The 18,964-nt window shown below is 40.8% G+C and overlaps 1 protein-coding gene across 9 annotated transcripts in view; it reads left to right on the forward strand.

Annotated features, from left to right (window-relative positions):
* The window catches only part of LOC133402600 (Fanconi anemia group A protein homolog), an 81,229-nt gene that overhangs the window by 56,697 nt on the left and 5,568 nt on the right, over nt 1–18,964 (forward strand). For 8 of the 9 annotated variants that reach the window (XM_061676510.1, XM_061676509.1, XM_061676508.1 and 5 more), the window contains 8 exons: nt 770–842; nt 931–1,088; nt 1,170–1,275; nt 7,937–7,996; nt 8,072–8,176; nt 12,454–12,569; nt 12,673–12,829; nt 18,823–18,885. In XM_061676510.1, the coding sequence (XP_061532494.1) occupies nt 770–842; nt 931–1,088; nt 1,170–1,275; nt 7,937–7,996; nt 8,072–8,176; nt 12,454–12,569; nt 12,673–12,829; nt 18,823–18,885 (838 nt within the window). The remainder of the gene's footprint in view (nt 1–769; nt 843–930; nt 1,089–1,169; nt 1,276–7,936; nt 7,997–8,071; nt 8,177–12,453; nt 12,570–12,672; nt 12,830–18,822; nt 18,886–18,964) is intronic. The other variant, XM_061676512.1, reaches the window with a different exon arrangement.

Raw genomic sequence — 18,964 nt, forward strand, 5'->3', positions numbered from 1 at the left:
GGTGCACACGTCACCGGTGCGCATGTCCCATGACGACACATTCGCTACGTAAGGTATTTTCTTGTGGTGCGATATTAACACATTAATGGTGATTAATTAATTACAAATGAATTAATTCAAAAGATTAATGTATTTTAATCGCGTTTTGTTTGTTGTGAATTGGATGAAACAGCATTGCTAGGACCCAATGGAAGCTTTGATCATCATTTTGTGCAAAAAGGAGTTATCATACCACCGAATCCCTTCAACCTTCCGACATGTGATCCAACTTTTCAACTGTCACACAGAAACCATTTAAAGGCAATACTTTAAACTGTCCTAAAATGGCACTTTAACTTTAGGTCTGTTTAGAATTGGACAGGGATATTTTCCATTAGTTTTTCTACTGTTTTGTATTGAAATGCAATTAAACGCATTTTTCAGAGTTATAAATATTCCTGTCTGTGTCAATTATTTGATTCAGTCAGTTAGTAAAATGCTTTTAACTTAAACCATGTTGCTTTTATAGGACAAATAGTTATACGATTAAAATTGTGTAATGTGTAAATTTGTTTTACCATCTGTGTGAGCTGCACTTTGAAATTGGACACAGTCACAACTGTAAGTGAACGCCAAATAGGCATGCGTGCGCACGCACACACACACAGCGTCAATGCAAAGTGAATTGCAAATCTGAAAAAGCGTGGTCCATGATGGTGTATTTTCCTGTGCAGATCGTACTTAACCTAGGACCGTCTCATCCCTAATGAATACTGCATCATGTTTACAGTGAACAGAGTCAGGACGATCACAGAGTCTCACAAAGAGGAACCTGTCTTCCAGACATTATCTGTAGATTACAGGTATGAAATGGGTTTTCATTCAACACTAACACTTACCACCACAGACAAAAAGTACAATGGATAAATGATTATTTATGCACAAATGTAGGAGGTCATCTATGAGATGGAGTTAAGCAACCTATCGGGCAGTCATCCAAGCGGAATGGACACATGTGACTTCCTGTTTGAGTTGGTTTCTAAGAGGTTCTCTGAGACATTGAGTTCATCTCACCTCAGCTCTGAACACACACTGAACACGTGGAACAGGTACGCCCAAACCTACCGTGCAGTTTAGTTCTATCCTCAAGTGTGCACCTTTGGAAACCTCAATGTGTATGTGTGTCACAGAGTAATGCTGGCTCTCCCAACGATGTCATTTCTTAAAGTAAAGGCTGAAGGAGACAGGGTGCATCTTGATTGTAAAAAGCTGATACAACATGTCAACGATCATCAGGTGTGCTTCAGCATAATCTCTGATGACGTACAAACAACTATTTATAACACACTGGGGAAACTCAGGGATACATGAGGTTCATACTTGTTCATCCACCGCAGAGATGTTTGTGCACAGAACACATTACAGTTTTATTTGGATCATGTTAAAATGTTGTTTTGTAATGATCTTTGAGAGCTCAACATGTCAACTCTGAATTTTTAAGTTTTGATAAAGTTATGCCATTTTTTACTTGTAGATTTTTATCTAATTAAAAAGATTGATTCATTTGAATTTAATTTCAACTGTAGGTGGCTGCAGTGTGCAGTTAGGGGTGGGGTTAGGGGCGGGGTTACATAAAACACTGCATCATAGTTATGTTTCTAATCTGGTTACCTCATGTAGCTACAGTATATCACTAAAGTGAATACACCCCCTCACATTTTTGTAAATATGTCATATCTTTTCAAGGGACAATACTATATATAAGAAATGACACGTTCCTAAAATGCAAAGTACTCAGTGTAAAGCTTGTATAACAGTGTAAATTTACCGTCCCCTCATTACACGTAACTCGGTGAACAGTTATTAGTGTAACAAATCGGGCCCAAAGTGTCAATGTTTTGTGGCCAACATTATTTTCCAGCATTGGCCATGGAGTCCACCAGAGGTTTACAGTTTGTCACTGGAGTCCTCTTCCACTCCTGACTACATCACAGAGCTGGTGGATTTTAGAGAGCTAGTGGTCCTCCACATTCTGTTTGCGGTTACTCCTTACTAGGGTTTAGGTCCGGAGACTTGCTTGGCTAGTCCATTACCTTTACCCTCAGCTTTTTTTTTCGCAAGGCAGGGGTCGTTATCATGTTTGAAAGCAGTGAACCCCTCCATAGTTGCAGTTCGGCATTTGCAAGTACTGTTTTGGTCCCATCTTGTTGAATTTTGGTCTTGTTAGGTTGAATTCATTGATGGTGTTTTTTCGTCTGTGTATGAGATGTCCTGTTTTGCTCTATGGTCCTTGAATGCACCTCATACACCGTCAAACTGAAAGTAAAAGTATGTTTCCGCTTCTATCCCGATGCAGCTCCTAAAAGCCTGTCTAGTCTACTTTGCCGTTACAATTTCCTTCATTCCTAAACATTTGTTATTGTGTGTGAATGCCTAAATACTGGTGGTGTAAAAATGTGAGCATATTTGTTTGCCCCCGTGTGATGCAAGGCTCGGAATATATTTTCTTTTCTTTGAGGAGCAGTTTTGCTAATCACTTCATCATTTCAGGAGCAACTTTATAATTTTAAGGAGCACTTTTTTGCAGGTTAATTGTAAGGGTTTATTAAACAATAAAAGTACTACAATATAACGGGCAGTTGAATGTAGGGCTGCAGCTAACAAATATTTTATTACTTAAGTATCCTATTGAAAATTCTATCAAACAATCGACTTTTGATACACTATATTTTTGCTTTGTTAAAGAGCAATTAACGCCTCCTGGAGCCATCTCCTTATTGTGGTGGAGGGGTTTGTGTGTCCCAATGATCCTAGGAGCGAAGTTGTCTGGGGCTTTATGCTCCTGGTAGGGTCACCCATGACAAAAAGGTCATAAGGGCAAAAGGGGTCGGTTACATTGTTAGCGGGGCGGTGGCCATAGGCAGGGACCTTGGCGGTCCGACTCTTGGCTACAGAAGCTGGCTCCAGGGATGTGAAATGTCACCTCTCTGGCATGGAAAGAGGTGTGCGAGGTTGAGAAATTCCGACTGTATATAGTAGGGCTCGCCTGGACACACAGCTTGGGCTCAAGTACCTGTCTATCGAGAGGGGTTGGACTCTGGAATTGGCCACGTTGAGAGGGGCCGAGCAAGTGTGGGCATATTGATTGCCCCACGTCTCTGTGCCTGTACGTTGGGGTTCACCCCAGTGGACGAGAGGGTAGCCTGCCTTTGGGTGGTGGACGGGTCCTGACTGTTGTTTGTGCTTATGTACCAAATTGCACTTCAGAGGACCCACTCTTTTTGGAGTCCTCGAAGGGAATGCTGTGTTGGACTCCCTCGTTTTTCTGGGGGATTTCAACGTTCACATGGGCAATGTCAGCCCGATCAGAACCCGAACTGTGTTCTCTTGTTGGACTTCTGTGCTTGTCATGGATTGTCCATAACGAACACCATGTTCAGACATAAGGATGTCCACATGTGCACTTGGCACCAGGACAGCCGAGGGCGCAGTTCGATGATCCGACTTGGTAGTTGTCATCGGACTTGCGGCCGCATGTCTTGGCCGCTCGTATAAAGAGAGGGGCGGACCTCTCAACCGATCACCACCTGGTGGTAAGTTGGCTCCGATGGTGGCGGAAGATGCCGGTCCAACCAGTTTTTACCATTCTTCCAGCAGAGTCTGAGGACTCTGAGGTGGGCTCTCCTATCACCAGGGTTGAGGTCACTGAGGTGATTGAAAATCTCTGTGGTGGCAGGGCCCCTGGGGGTGGATGAGATCCACCCGGTGTTCCGAAAAGCTCTGGATGTTATGGGCCTGTCCTGGTTGACAGGCCTCTGCAACATCGCGTTGACATTGGGGACTGTGCGTCCGGATTGGCAGACCAGGGTGGTGTTCCCCCTTCTTAAAAAGGGGGACTGGAGGGTGTGTTCCAATTACAGGGGGATCATACTCCTCAGCCTCCCTGGTAAGGTCTATTCTGAAGTGGAGGACGGGCTATCTGGAAGTCGAATCTCAGATTCAGGAGGAGCAGTGTTGTTTATGTCCTTCCCGTGGAACAGTGGACCAGCTCCTCACGGGGTGGGCTCGCTGGCTTGCTACACTGAGCAAAAGCACCTAGAAGTAAAGTTATGGCTGCTTACGGTACTGGTCACCTTCTTAATAAACAAAGCCACACATTCGACGGTCCTCATAATGAACATAAACGGGCTAATGTTATGGTAGTAAATTAGACTAACATTAATTTCACTGATTTGCACTGTTAATTTCACCTTCGTCTCTTGGGTCCCACGATGCGGCATCTTCAACAGAGAGAGAGGTCCGTGTTCCAGTGAAATGATGCTCGCCTTGCATTTCAGTATGAAATGCTTCCACACTTTAGGCATTTTCCGCAGTTTTGCTTTTCGATGTTTTTTGAGGCACAAAATGCAAATTTCAACTAGCAAACTGTGATGCAAGACTGCTTAATTTGAGCCTTGATATCACATCAGTTTGCAATTGTGAGTTATTTAGGCTAGTATGTAGGGTTGCATGATATTTTGTTTGAGCACCATCATCGTGTTGTATGTGTGAGCAATAGTCACCGCAGGGTCTACTGCGATGTTGGTGTTCTTTAATATACAGTGAATCAACTTTAATATTAAAAGTGACCAGCAGAGGGACCTGTTTGACATGCTAATAGAAAGAATGTACACGCTGCATTTCCTATTTCACTCTTCAGAATGAACCTACTGTAGGCAGGCACACGGTAGCTGCGTGAGTGTACGAGGTGCGTTCAGGGACACTGTGTAAATGGGAGAGAATGTGTTATTTTGTAATACAGTACATAATTGTAAAAATTGATTACTAGGAAAGTTATTTGGATCAGAATGCTTTAGTTAAATCACTGTATGACCTCACTGATAATAAATATGGAATTTGTTTTGTGATATGAGAGAAGATAAATTATTTTGTTGATATCAGCAAGTGGCGGCACGGTGGACAACTGGTTAGCACATCTGCCTCACAGTCCTGAGGACCCGGGTTCAAAACCGGCCTTGCCTGTGTGGAGTTTGTATGTTGTCAGTTGTCGCGAGCTAAGGAGCTAGCTTGCGGGCTAACAAGCTAGCCTGTGAGCTAATGAGCGAGCGAGTTGAGCTAAACAGCTCGCTTCACCGTGCCGATCTCATTTAAAACATCAGCCCTTCGCTCCACGTTGTTGTGTTTTAGTCCCCAAATTAACACAAAACACGAGAATGTTAACTGTTGATGAGGTATTACCTCAGTGCCACACGTTATTCAGCCAGTAGTTGACCACAGCGAACGTCAACCATACTCTATATTTGATTGACAGGTGAAGGACTCTGAGATTGGCTTGCGACGAGTTCAGGGTGTACCCCGCCTCTCGCCCGAAGATAGCTGGGATGGGCTCCAGCACGCCCGCGACCCTAGTGAGGATAAGCGGAACGGAAGATGAATGAATGAATGAATGAATGAATGAATGAAGGTGAAGGACTAACCCTAACCCATTCCGATTGAAGATCTCTGGTCAACTGTTTACATGTGATGTGAGATACACCGATCGAGTGTATACATGATATGCACTACATTTAATAAGAATAGCCGTGTGACATGCGGACTTTGTCGTGAACGTCACGTCATTTATCAAGATGGAGGTCAGTCGTCTGTTCAGCACAGTGGTTGGGATGGTTTTTATACGTTTATTAAAAAAAACACTTGTTTAAAAACAACTTATAGTAGCTAAAAACAAGCGTTCCGTTGCATACGAGCTCCGTCGGGAGCCGCCATATTTCAGTTTCAGTTTATTTTTGAAAGGGGACAATGCAATTTCATAAAACACATGAAGTACACATGGTTAAAAAAGCCAGAATTAGCCAGAAGGCTAGTTTTCATCTGTAGTCCCCTGGCCAAGATGTAAAAAAGCAGTAGAATACATCTACAAGACAATATAATGCAGGATACATAATCAAACTATACTATTAAGAGAGAATGAAACCATAATTATTTTGATCGTAACAAAAAAACAACATAACATACTTGTCTTTTTAGTGTTGGCAGCTATAGGTGTTAACTAGCCACGTTTTCAGTTTTTTTGTGAAGGCCTTGTATGTTGTAAGCAGTTTAACCTCCTCGGGTAGTGAGTTCCACTCACCAGCGCTCCTCACTGACCAGGCTGACTTACTGAAAGTGCTCCTGCGCACAGGAATGAGACAGTCACCTCTGACAGAGCCTCGAGTGACACGCACAGAGCTGTTTCTTTGGCTGATGAACTCAGCCAGAGGAGCTGGGGCCAAATCATGCAGTACTTTATAGATCAAATTTAAATCTGCAAATATGTGAAGACTGTCCCAGTTTAAAAGACTGTATTTTTTTAAAATTGCACAGTGATGATAGTGCCTTGGTTTTTTATCCATCACTTTAATTACTTGTTTGTACAAAACTTCCAATGGTTTTTTTGCATTCTGACCAGCCTGGGACCAACTGGTTATGCAATAGTTAAAGTGACTAATTTTTGCAGCTTCAGTTGAAATTTCATTTCGAATTGCACGAAAATTTGCGAGGTTTAATTTGATATTTTCACACAATTTGTCAATATGGGCTTTAAAGGAAAGCTGTGAATCTATTATTAACCCAAGATATTTGTATTGGCTGACAATTTGCATTTTTACTCTATTAACAAGTATGTCGGGGTCAGGTGATACTCTATTTGTTTTAGTGAAATACATGCCTACAGTTTTAGAGACGTTTAGCTGTAGACCGCACTCCTGCAACCATATTTAGGTCGCATGTAAACGACATCACCGTGCGTTTACGTTGAGACGAAGCATGCGCAGACAGAGCCTTTCACAGCTCTATTACAAATGGCAAAAATGTACTTCTGAACAGTTTGGCAAAAGGAACGTTCCACCCCTGTGAAACCAAATGAAATTCCATTATTTCGATTGAGGTATTTATATGGAGCATTTTCATTTTTTTTTCTAAACCGATTATAATAAAACATGTAAACCAGGCTAGTCTTGTAGCTCTTTATTTTTTATTTCAGACCCAGGGGGATCCATATCACAAACAGCGCTCGCCCATGGGTGCAGGCCCGGCCACCAGGCGCTCGAGCGCTACCTCCAGGCCTGGCTCCATAGGGGGGCCCCGGTGACCCTCGTCCGGGCAAGGGAAAACGTCTTCCTAAATGTTTTATCTTCATAGAGGTTTTTGGAGCTGTGCTTTGTCTGGTCCCTCACCTCGGACCTGTTTGTCATGGGTGACCCTGCCAGGGGCATAAAGCCTCAGACAACTTAGCTCCTAGGATCATTGGGACACACAAACCCCTCCACCACGATAAGGTGACAGCTCAAGGAGGGGATAAATCAAAATATTATCATAAACATATGAAGTCAGACCCTTCTTATGAGTAACTCACTTAACAAGTCACATGAACCACCAAAAGGGAAAATTTATAATTTGGCCCCATTTGGAAATTTTCACTCAAGGATGTATTCACTTTTGTTGCCAACAATTTACTTTACATTGTAGCAAAGTTTCATTTCTTCAGTGTTCTCCTATGAAAGATAGAATTAAATATTTACAAAAATGTGAAGGGCATACTCACCTTTGTGAGTTATTGTATATGGGACGTTCAAAATGGATAAACTATGATGCAGTGCAGAGCTTCACTGCAAACTACAACCGCAATAAAATAGTTAAATAAATGTCAACAAGAAACAAGTATGATCTTTTAAAAGACAGTTTGTTACATCTTTTTTATATACTGTATTAGAATTGTCAGGTTGTCATAAAGTATTGATCAGTCAGTGTCCCAGAAATAGCATACAGTGTTTTGGTCAAGTCTGTGAAAACTAGCGAGACTATCACGTTTCAAATTTGATCAATTAGCATTTCCTGTTCCATAATAATATAAGGATTGAATGTATGCACATGTATGATGTGTGTGATTTATATTTTTACTTTTTTTTGGGTATGTCAGAGGAGTGTATGTTCACCGAGCGGCCTGTTGTCCTTTCATCTGACGTCACACTTTCTGAGAGTGAGAACTAAATAGTTATAAAATCTCTTCAAAGTATGTCTATGAACTCTTAATGATTGAGTGTTTCCTCTTCAGAGCAATCTATGTGCTAGTGTACACTGCAGTCTTGTAGCTGAAGAATTCAACAAGACCTGGTCTCAGATCAGTCATCAGTGCCCTCTGCTGCTGGTCTCAACAGTGGTAGGTGTTCTTAAAAACACTGAACTCCTTTTCTTCTAACGTCGCTTCTTTGAGACTTGACCTTGAAAAACCCTCTCTCGGGTCAGCATAAAATGTCATATATTCATATACATATATACGCATGTATATATACACTACATAAATTGTGCCTTGAGATACGAGTGATAGCACTTACCATTTTTTAGATACGAGCCATCGTTGGGCCAATATTTATTTATTTATTTGGGCTTAGCTTTAAATACACATAGTGTATTTAAAACAAAAAAATTCTGGCCCTTAGCTTAATGCTAACAAGCAGTGCAAAACACGATAGAAGGCCAAACAGACAGAATCAGAGTGACAGTCTTATAACCCTTTCAGCGACAGATATTTGAACACCAATGGTCCATCAAAACATGAAGGCAGACAATGTAACAATACTCACAAGCACACAGTGCTGTGTATTGGCCCCCTTCTCAAATTCTTATATTTTGCATAGTTTGCCCACTTTAGTGTTAAAGATCATCAAACCAATGTAACGATCAGACAAATATAACCCAAGTAAACTTAAAATGCTGTTTTTCTATTCAGAATTACCTGGTCCTGTGTGAAAAAGTAATTACCCACCTTGTTAAATCATGTTAATTGTGTTATATGGTCTCGAGTATAATGCGCTCCCCTAAAATTGACTCCGAAAATCAGGAAAACCCTTCTTCCTATGTATAATGTGCCCCCGTGACTTTCTACCCATTGATATATTTATATGCAATAAATGTTAGTGGTGATTCCCTCCTAATTTGTTTTTCTAATTAAGTCAGATCAGTATTATTGTTAATACTAAGGTTTACTTATTCTTTTGTAATGTATATATTACTGTGGCGGACTCTAGTGTTTAGTTTTAAACTGCAGCTTTGCAGAGGTGTTTTCCACCTCCCACATTACCATTGGGACGACAGCCGGCTTGCACAGTGTTTTGAAAGCTAGAGAGGTCATGTGCTCGGCAACACGTTCACTCCTGGTGCAAGATAATAAAAGAAATAGTTAAGACGCAAAGCTGCAGAGGGGGAATAACCAGAAGATCGATTAACATTCACATTATTACAACTATTTATACGATTAGGAGACTAACTGACTTAAAACCGCAATTTAACAACTACAGTGGGTACGTAAAGTATTAGACCCCCTTACATGTTTCACTCTTTGTTATATTCCAGCCATTTCCTAAAATCGTGGAAGTTCATTTTTTTCCTCATTAATGTACACACAGCACCCCATATTGACAGAAAAACGGAATTGTTGAAATTTTTGCAGATTAAAAAAGAATAACTGAACTATCACACAGCCATGTGTATTCAGACCCTTTGCTGTGACATATATTTAACTCTGGTGCTGTCCATTTCTTCTGATCATCCTTGTGATGGTGCTACACATTCATTAGAGTCCAGCTGTGAATGATTATACTGATTGGACTTGATTAGGGAAGCCACACACCTGTCTATATAAGACCTTACAGCTCACAGTGCATGTCAGAGCAAATGAGAATCATGAGGTCAAAGGAACTGCCTGAAGAGCTTAGAGACATAATTGAGGCAAGGCACAGATCTGGCCAAGGTTACAAAAAAATATCTGCTGCACTTAAGGTTCCTAAGAGCACAGTGGCCTCCATAATACTTAAATGGAAGCCATTTGGGACGACCAGAACCCTTCCCATATCTGGCCGTCCGGCCAAACTGAGAAATCGAGGGAGAAAAGCCTTAGTGAGAGAGGTAAAGAAGAACCCAAAGATCACTGTGGCTGAGCTCCAGAGATGTAGTCGGGAGATGGGAGAAAGTTCTAGAAAGTCAACCATCACTGCTGCCCTCCACCAGTCGGGGCTTTATGGCAAAGTGGCCCGACGGAAGCCTCTCTTCAGTGCAAGACACATGAAAGTCCGCATGGAGTTTGCTGAAAAACACCTGAAGGACTCAAAGATGATGAGAAATAAGATTCTCTGGTCTGATGAAACCAAGATAGAACTTTTTGGCCTTCATTCTAAGCGTTATGTGTGGAGAAGACCAGGAACCGCAGTACACTCCCAACAGTGAAGCATGGTGGTGGCCGCATCATGCTGTGGGGGTGCTTTTCAGCTGCAGGGACAGGATGAATGGTTGCAATCGAAGGAAAGATGAATGCGGCAAAATACAGGGACATCCTGGACGAAAACCTTCTCCAGAGTGCTCAGGACCTCAGACTGGTTCACCTTCCAACAACACAATGACCCTAAGTACACAGCTAAAATAACGTAGTGGCTTCAGAACAACTCCTGTTCTTGAATGGCCCAGCCAGAGCCCTGACTTAAATCCAATTGAGCATCTCTGGAGAGACCTGAAAATGGCTGTCCACCAATGTTCACCATCCAACCTGACAGAACTGGAGATGATCCCCAAATCCAGGTGTGAAAAACTTGTTGCATCATTCCCAAAAAGACTCATGGCTGTATTAACTCAAAAGGGTGCTTCTACTAAATACTGAGCAAAGGGTCTGAATACTTTTGGCAACACAAGAAATTATGGTAATTTTCATTGATCACACCCAAGCCTGATTACTTCCAGACCAGTTCAATCAAGAAATCACTTAAACAGAATATGTCCTGACAAAATCAAGTCGACAAAAGATCTAAAAATGCTGCAACAAAATGGCACAATCCAAAGAAATTCCAGAACAGTCGAGAAATAAAGTAATTGACATCTATCAGTCTGGAAAGGGTTACAAAAGCCATTTCTCAAGCATTACGATTCCAGCAAACCATAGGGAGAGAGCCATTATCTTCACAAGGAAAAAACATGGAACAGTGGTGAACCTTCCCCGGAGTGGCCGGTCTAAAAAGATTACTCCGACAGAACAGCAATGACTCATCCAGGAGGCCACAAAGGAACTCAGGACAACTTCTAAAGAACTGCAGGCCTACCTTGCCTGAGTTAAGGTCAGTGTTCTTGACACAATAATAGGAAGGAAGAGACTGGACAAAAATGGCATCCATGGTAGAGTTCCAAGGCGAAAACCACTGCTGACCAAAAAGAACATAAAGGCTCATCTTACTTTGGTAAAAAACATCTGAATGATTTCCAAGACTCTTGACAGATTATTATATGGATTGACGAGATGAAAGTTGATCTTTTTGGAAGCTGTGTCTCTTGTTACATCTGGCGTAAATGTAGCACAGCATTTCAGAAAAAGAACATCATACCAACAGTGGTCGTGTGATGGTATTGAGCTGATTTGCTCCTTCAGGACCTGGACAACTTGCTGTGATTGATGGAACCATGAATTCTGCTCTTTAACAGAAAATCCTGAAGAACGATGTTCAGCCATCAGTATAGGACCTCAAGATGAAGCGCACTTGAGTTCTGCAGCAGGATAATGATCACAAAACAGCAGCAAGTCAACTTCTAAATGGCTTAGAAAAACCCAAAATGAAGCTGTTGGAGTGGCTTAGTCAAAGTCCAGACTTGAATCCGATTGAAATGACCTTAAAGGCCGTTCATGCGTGAAAACCCTCAATTTTTTGCTGAATTCAAACAATTCTGAAAGGGAGACTGGGCCAAAATACTGTATTTCTACAGAGATGTGAACGACTCATTACCATTTATAGAAAACGCTTGATTTCAGTTGTTGCTGCTGAAGATGGCCCAGTTATTAGGTTTAGGGGGCCATTACTTTTAAACACAGGGCCAGGTAACTTTGAGTAGTTTTTGTCCTTAATAAATGAAAGCACCATTTAAAAACAGCATTTTAAGTTCACTTGGGTTATACAATATTTATTTACATTTGTTTGATAATCTTCTGCATTAAAGTGGGGAAACTATGCAAAAATATAAGAATTTGAGAAGGGGGCTAATACATTTTTCCGGCACTTTATATATAGAGAAACCGCATTTGAGATTTAAAACTGAACAAGGCTTCAGTTTTAAACGGTCTAACAGCGACAGTCTAGTTTGCCTTGATTCAACTTTTGCGGATTACCATGTGCTGTATGACTGAGAATCTTATTTGTAAACATATCAAACATCAAATATATTTGTACAGTACGTACATAACCTGAACAACAATTAGGGGATGGGTCTTAGCATGGTAGCATGGTCCCCACACTTTGGAACTCTCTCCTATTTTCACTCAATCGTTCTGTATCCCCTACTTTGTCTAGCTTCAGATGCTACTTTTTAATTGACATTTATCTTCCTGTTTGTTAGTTTTTCCATCATTCTGTAGTGAATTGCAACCAGTTATTTTTGTACTGTTTTGGATATGACTGGTTGTAGTACTGGTGGGAGCACCTGTCTGTAGTGCTCTTGTCGTTATGGTGCCGTCTGTGTGATGGAGAGGCTCCCCCAGAACAACTGCAGCTCATCACAAAAAGTCAAAGCTGGGCCTGCAGGTATGATTATTTGTCAAAACAAGCTAATTCTCTGCTCCATCTTGCAACAAATGTTAGTTGGTAGCGCTTGTTTCTAATAATTTTGATCTGCTCTTGTCTGCAGTTTAACGAGGGGTCAGTTGCTGCAGATCCCCTCAGCTCCAGCACTCTTGTTAGCCTCCAGCCTGTATGTAGGCTTGCAAGGTCGAGCTGAAGGCAAGCAAGGTGTCACCGATGCTCTGAATATGTTGCAACCTTTGACAAACATTAAACACAGAGAGGTAAAAATGTTGGAATTTTAAAAATAAGGTCTTTGAAATGTTATATTTATATAGATTTGTTTGACATGAACAGTACGTTAGTCTAAATGAGTCATACTGAGGTCCATATTGCTGCCCCTTTTCACTGAACAGTCAAGGATCTACTTAGCTCTACCTTCCTCTGTGTGATACAGTCCATTTTCTGAGATCCTCCAATCTGATTAGCAGTAGGACTACACTATATTGGGGGGGGGGGGGGTGATGTGATTTTTATTTATTTATTTATTTTTAAATCTGTGATATACTGTATATTGCCATGTTTAAAAATACAGGATAACACACATGTAACGTGAAAACCAGTGCACATTTCTCTTTTTCCCTCTAAAAAAAAACCATGCTTAGTAGAGCACAAAAGTATACGGACTCTACCTGTATTTAAATGCACAGTAGTATTGAGCAATAGTCCAGCCATACAGGGAGTTAAAATAATTTCTTTTCAAGCCCAGTTATACTGTAGAGTCATTATTACATTCCTATCACTACTCACTGGTTTTTATTCAATGTGTTATTTTACACCTATGTTTTAACATGCATTAGTATTTTTATATTTGAGTGTATTATTTTAAATTAGGGGTGTCCCAATCCGATTTTTGAGACCGGAAATCGGTTCGGAGTCAGCAAAAAAACGAGTATCAGATCAGATCGGATCTACAACCCCATTTCCAATGAAGTTGGGCCCTTGTGTTAAACATAAACAGAATACAATGATTTGCAAATCATGTTCAACCTATATTTAATTGAATACACTACAAAGACAAACTATTTAATGTTCAAACTGGTAAACTTTATTGTTTTTTAGCAAATATTCATTAACTCAGAATTTGATGGCTGCAACATGTTCCAAAAAAGCTGGGATGGGTGGCAAAAAAAGACTGAGAAAGTTGAGGAATGCTCATCAAACACCTGTTTGGAACATCCCACAGGCTAATTGGGAACAGTTGGGTGCCATGATTGGGTAGAAAAGGAGCTTCCCTGAATTGCTCAGTCATTCACAAGCAAAGATGGGGCGAGGTTCATCTCTTTGTGAACAAGTGCGTGAGAAAATAGTCCAACAGTTTAAAGACAATGTTCCTCAATGTACAATTGCAAGGAATTTAGGAATTTCCGTGGCCTTCGATCCCTCAGGCGGCACTGCATCAAAAACCGACATCAATGTGAAAAGGATATCACCACATGGGCTCAGGAACACTTCAGAAAACATATGTCAGTAAATACAGTTCGGCGGTACATCCGTAAGTGCAACTTGAAACTCTACTATGCAAAGCAAAAGCCATTTATCAACAACACCCAGAAAGGCCGCCGGCTTCTCTGGGCCCGAGCTCATCTAAGATGGACTGAAGCAAAGTGGAAAAGTGTTCTGTGGTCCGACTAGTCCACATTCCAAATTGTTTTTGGAAATTGTGGACGTCGTGTCCTCCGGGCCAAAGAGGAAAAGAACCATCCGGACTGTTATGGACACAAAGTTCAAAAGCCAGCATCTGTGATGGTATGGGGCTGTGTTAGTGCCAATGGCATGGGTAACTTAAACATCTGTGAAGGCACCATTAATGCTGAAAGGTACATACAGGTTTTGGAGAACATATGCTGCCATCCAAGGAAACTCTTTTTCATGGACACCCCTGCTTATTTCAGCAAGACGATGCCAAACCACATTCTGCATGTGTTACAACAGCGTGGCTTCGTAGTAAAAGAGTGCGGGTACTAGACTGGCCCGCCTGCAGTCCAGACCTGTCTCCCATTGAAAATGTGTGGCGCATTATGAAGAGTAAAATACGACAACGGAGACCCCGGACTGTTGAACAGCTGAAGCTGTACATCAAGCAAGAATGGGAAAGAATTCTTCAACAATTAGTGTGCTCATTTCCCTAATGTTTATTGAATGTTGTTAAAAGAAAAGGTGAATGCAACACAGTGGTAAACATGACCCTGTCCCAGCTTTTTTGAAACGTGTTGCAGCCATAAAATTCTAAGTGAATTATTTGCTAAAAACAATAAAGTTTATCAGTTTGAACATTAAATATTTTGTCGTTGTAGGTTATTCAATTAAATATCTATAAGTTGAACATGATTTGCAAATCATTGTAGTCTGTTTTTATTTGTTTAATACAACGTCATAACTTCATTGGAATTGGGGTTGTAAAATCTCAGATTTTTTTCCATTTATACAAGCAGTCCATTCCATGGTCCCCTCTAGCACGTGTATTTAGCAGCGGACGACATACAGTTCCCACATGATCACAACAACAGCTTGCTAAGGTGCCAACATAGTAGCGAAGAGTATGAGTGAATGTTGTTTGCTTAAATTCGTTTGACACTCCATTTAAAGTTAACTGTAAAAGTAAACACACAAAACAAAATAATTAGACCTATTGGATGTTCAAATACTTCATAGACTTCGTTTCTTCGTTTTTGTTTACAAAAATTGCTAGGTCAAAGCTAATACATAATTCATATCCGCCACGACAGTGTCAATAAACTAAATCGCCTTTGCATCAAGAAGTTCAAAAGTGTATTGGTGCACATGTGGAGAAACCAAACGCTGTTCCCACCATACAGTGGCGTGAAAGTGTTTGCCCCCTTCCTGATCTTTTTATTTTATTTTTTTTACGTTTGTCACACCTAAATGTTTCCCAACATCAAACAAATGGAAATATTTTTCAAAGACAACACAAGTAAACACAAAATGCAGTTTTTAAATTAAGGTTTTTACTTGGCCCTTTATGAAAAAGTGATTTCCCCCTGCAATCAAGCGTTTGTGATAACTTGCAATGAGTCTCTTACAGTTCTTTGGAGGAATTTTGGCCCTCTCATCTTTGCAGAATTGTTGTAATTCAGCCACATTGGAGGGTTTTTAAGCATGAACCGCCTTTTTAAGGTCATGCCACAGCATCTCAATAAGATTCAGGTCTGGGCTTTGACGAGCCCACTTTAAAGTCTTTATTTTTTATTTTATTTTCAACCATTCAGAGGTGGACATGCTGGTATGTTTTGTATCATTGTCCTGCGACAGCACCCAAGTTCGTTTCAGCTTGAGGTCACAAACAGATGGCCGGACATTTATTTTTTTGTGGACAGCAGAATTCATTGTTAACAGCAAGTCTTCCAGGTCCTGAAGTAGCAAAACATCCCCAGACCATCACACTACCACCACCGTATTTTACTGTTGATATGTTCTTTTTCTGAAATGCGGTGTTACTTTTACGCCAGATGTAATAGGACACACACCTTCCACAAAGTTCAACTTTTGTCTCGTCAGACCACAGAGTAATTTTTCAAAAGTCTTTGGAGATGATCAAGATATCTTCTGGCAAAATTGAGATGAGCCTTAATGTTCTTTTTGCTCCGCAACGGTTTTCATCTTGGAACTCTGCCATGCAGGCCATTTTTGCCCTGTCTCTTTCTTATGGTTGAGTCATTGACACTGACATTAACTGAGGCAAGTGAGGCCTGCAGTTCTTTGGATGTTGTTGTGGGATCTTTTGTGACCTCTTGGATGAGTCGTCTCTGCACTCTTGGGGTACTTTTGGTCGGCTGGCCACTCCTGGGAAGGGTCACCACTGTACTTTGTTTTCACCATTTGTGGATAATGGCTCTCACTGTGGTTCGCTGGAGTCCCAAAGCTTTAGAAATGGCTTTAGAACCTTTTCCACTGATAGATTTCAGTTACTTTCTTTTTCATTTGTTCCTGAATTTCTTTAGCTCTCGGCATGACGTCTAGCTTTTGAGGATCTTTTGGTCTACTTCACTTTGTCAGGCAGGTCCTATTTAAGGGATTTCTTGATTGAGAACAGGTGTGGCAGTGTCAGGCCTGGGTGTGGCTAGAGAAATTGAACGCAGATACGATAAACCACAGTGCGTTGTCTGACTAATATTTAAATTTGATGATGGGAAACATTTAAGCAAAGCAAATTTATTTATATAGTGCATTTCATACACAAGGTAACTCAATTTGCTTTACGTGATTAAAAGCAGAAAAAAAGAGCTTAAACATTTAAAACGAAGAAAAATAAAAGTACAATTAAAACAGCGTACAGTGCAAGAAATATCATTTAAAAGTGAAAATGCTCTAAAAAGCATGAGGAATAAGAAGTTTTTAACCTGGACTTAAAAACATGCACACTTGGGGCTGACATCACTTCTGTTGGCAACTTATTCCATTTGTGTGCAGCATAATAGATGAATGCTGCTTCACCATATTTGCTTTGGACTCTGTGCTCCACTATTTGACCCGAGTCTGTAGATCTCAGAGCCCTACTGGGTTTAAATACCATTAGCATTTCTTTCATGTATTCAGGACCTAAACCATTTAGTGATTTCAGGCCTCTGTAATCTGCTGGTGTTGTATCCTCCCTTTTAGATGATGTCCCATATCTTTGGGCTTTGCTCCCAGTAAATTCCAGGGAGAACTGCTGATTGCTCCATTACCCTTTCCACAGTGCACATCCGTCCTCTTTGTTGAGCTAAGTGCCTGTCTATAAACAGAAGATGCCTAAACCATTTAGTGATTTATAGACCACCATCAGAAATGTAAAATCTATTGTGAAGCTGACTGGGAGCCAGTGTAGAGACTTTAGAATTGGAGTAATATGCTCTGACCTCTTTGTTCTGGTCAGAACCCGAGCTGCAGCATTCTGAATGAGGCGCAGATGTTTAATGCTCTTTTGGGGGAGTCCAGTCAGAAGACCATGACATTAGTCAAGTCTACTTGAGATAAAAGGATGGATGAGCTTCTCCTTGTCTGCTTGGCACATGCAAGCCTTCACTCTGGATATGTTCTTCAGATGGTAGAAGGCAGTTTTACTAATTGATTTGATATGACTGTTTAAAGTCAGGTCGGAATCTGTCAGTACACCAAGGTTTTAGACTTGGTGTACTGATAGATTTTCTCAACATGGTAATCGTTATTCCTGGTTGGCTTTAGATGTAGTATTTTATCATTTTGTTTAAGTGTGACAATCATAAAAAAACTAAAAGAGGGGGCAAATGCATTTTCACACTACTGTATACTGACGGTAAAAAATAACTGAACTGAACTGAACTTGAATTTTTATTTTGCACTTCCATCCATTTTCTTTACCGCTTATCCTCACAAGGGTCGCGGGTGTGCTGGAGCCTATCCCAGCTATCGTCAGGCAGGAGGCAGGTTACAGCCTGAACTGATCGCCAGCCAATTGCAGGGCACATATAACCAAACAACCATTCGCACTTAAATTCTCATCTACGGGCAATTTAGAGTCTCCAATTCATGCATGATTTTGGGATGTGCGAGGAAACCCGAGTGCTCTGAGAGAACCCACGCAGGCACGGGGAGAACATGCAAATTCCACACAGGCGAGGCCGGGGATTGAACCCGGGTCCTCAGAACTGTGAGGCAGATCTGCTCACCAGTCTCCCCCGTGCCGCCTATTTTGCACTTTAAAAGTATAATTTGTATTGATTATTTATTGAGGTTATTTTTCATGTTTTTCTACTTTATTTAATCTATTCTAATGTAGAATATGCTTATATTTAAGTTAAGCAGTGGTTATGTTGCAATTTTGTTTTATTGGTTTTATTGAAGTTATTTTTCAGGATTTTCTAATAATTTTTTATTTTATTAAATTGTAGTACATTCTTATTTTTAAAGTTACTTTGTTACCCATTGGTTAATAATGAATGGGTGAGTTTTTCCTCATACCTACAGGTGAGCTGATTATCGTTCTCTGAGTAATATCACGTGATCAAGCCTATTCTAACATACCATACGACAAAATACTTAAAGTACTGTATTTATGATTATTCCTGATATTGGATTGGACCGATATCGGTATCGGCCAAAACTCTCAAGGCTGCAATATCAGTATCAGATCGGAAGGGTCAAAGTTGGACCGGGACATCCCTAGTTTAAGTAAAACACCTGAAGATTGTCTCTTCAATAATGATGTGGCTCGCCTGTGGCTTATTTCTTGTTTCAGGTTTTAGTTTTCTTACTTTTCCTGTGGGTGAACAAATACCTGTCAGCCCTCCTTTTTCCTCAGGTGAGTCACACTTGTTCAAACGTAGATGTACTCCACAGAACCACACAGTTCTGTACTAGACAAACTTTGAAGAACAGCA

The sequence above is a fragment of the Phycodurus eques genome, chromosome 5 (genome assembly GCF_024500275.1).
Source record: "Phycodurus eques isolate BA_2022a chromosome 5, UOR_Pequ_1.1, whole genome shotgun sequence".
Lineage (NCBI taxonomy): Eukaryota > Metazoa > Chordata > Actinopteri > Syngnathiformes > Syngnathidae > Phycodurus > Phycodurus eques.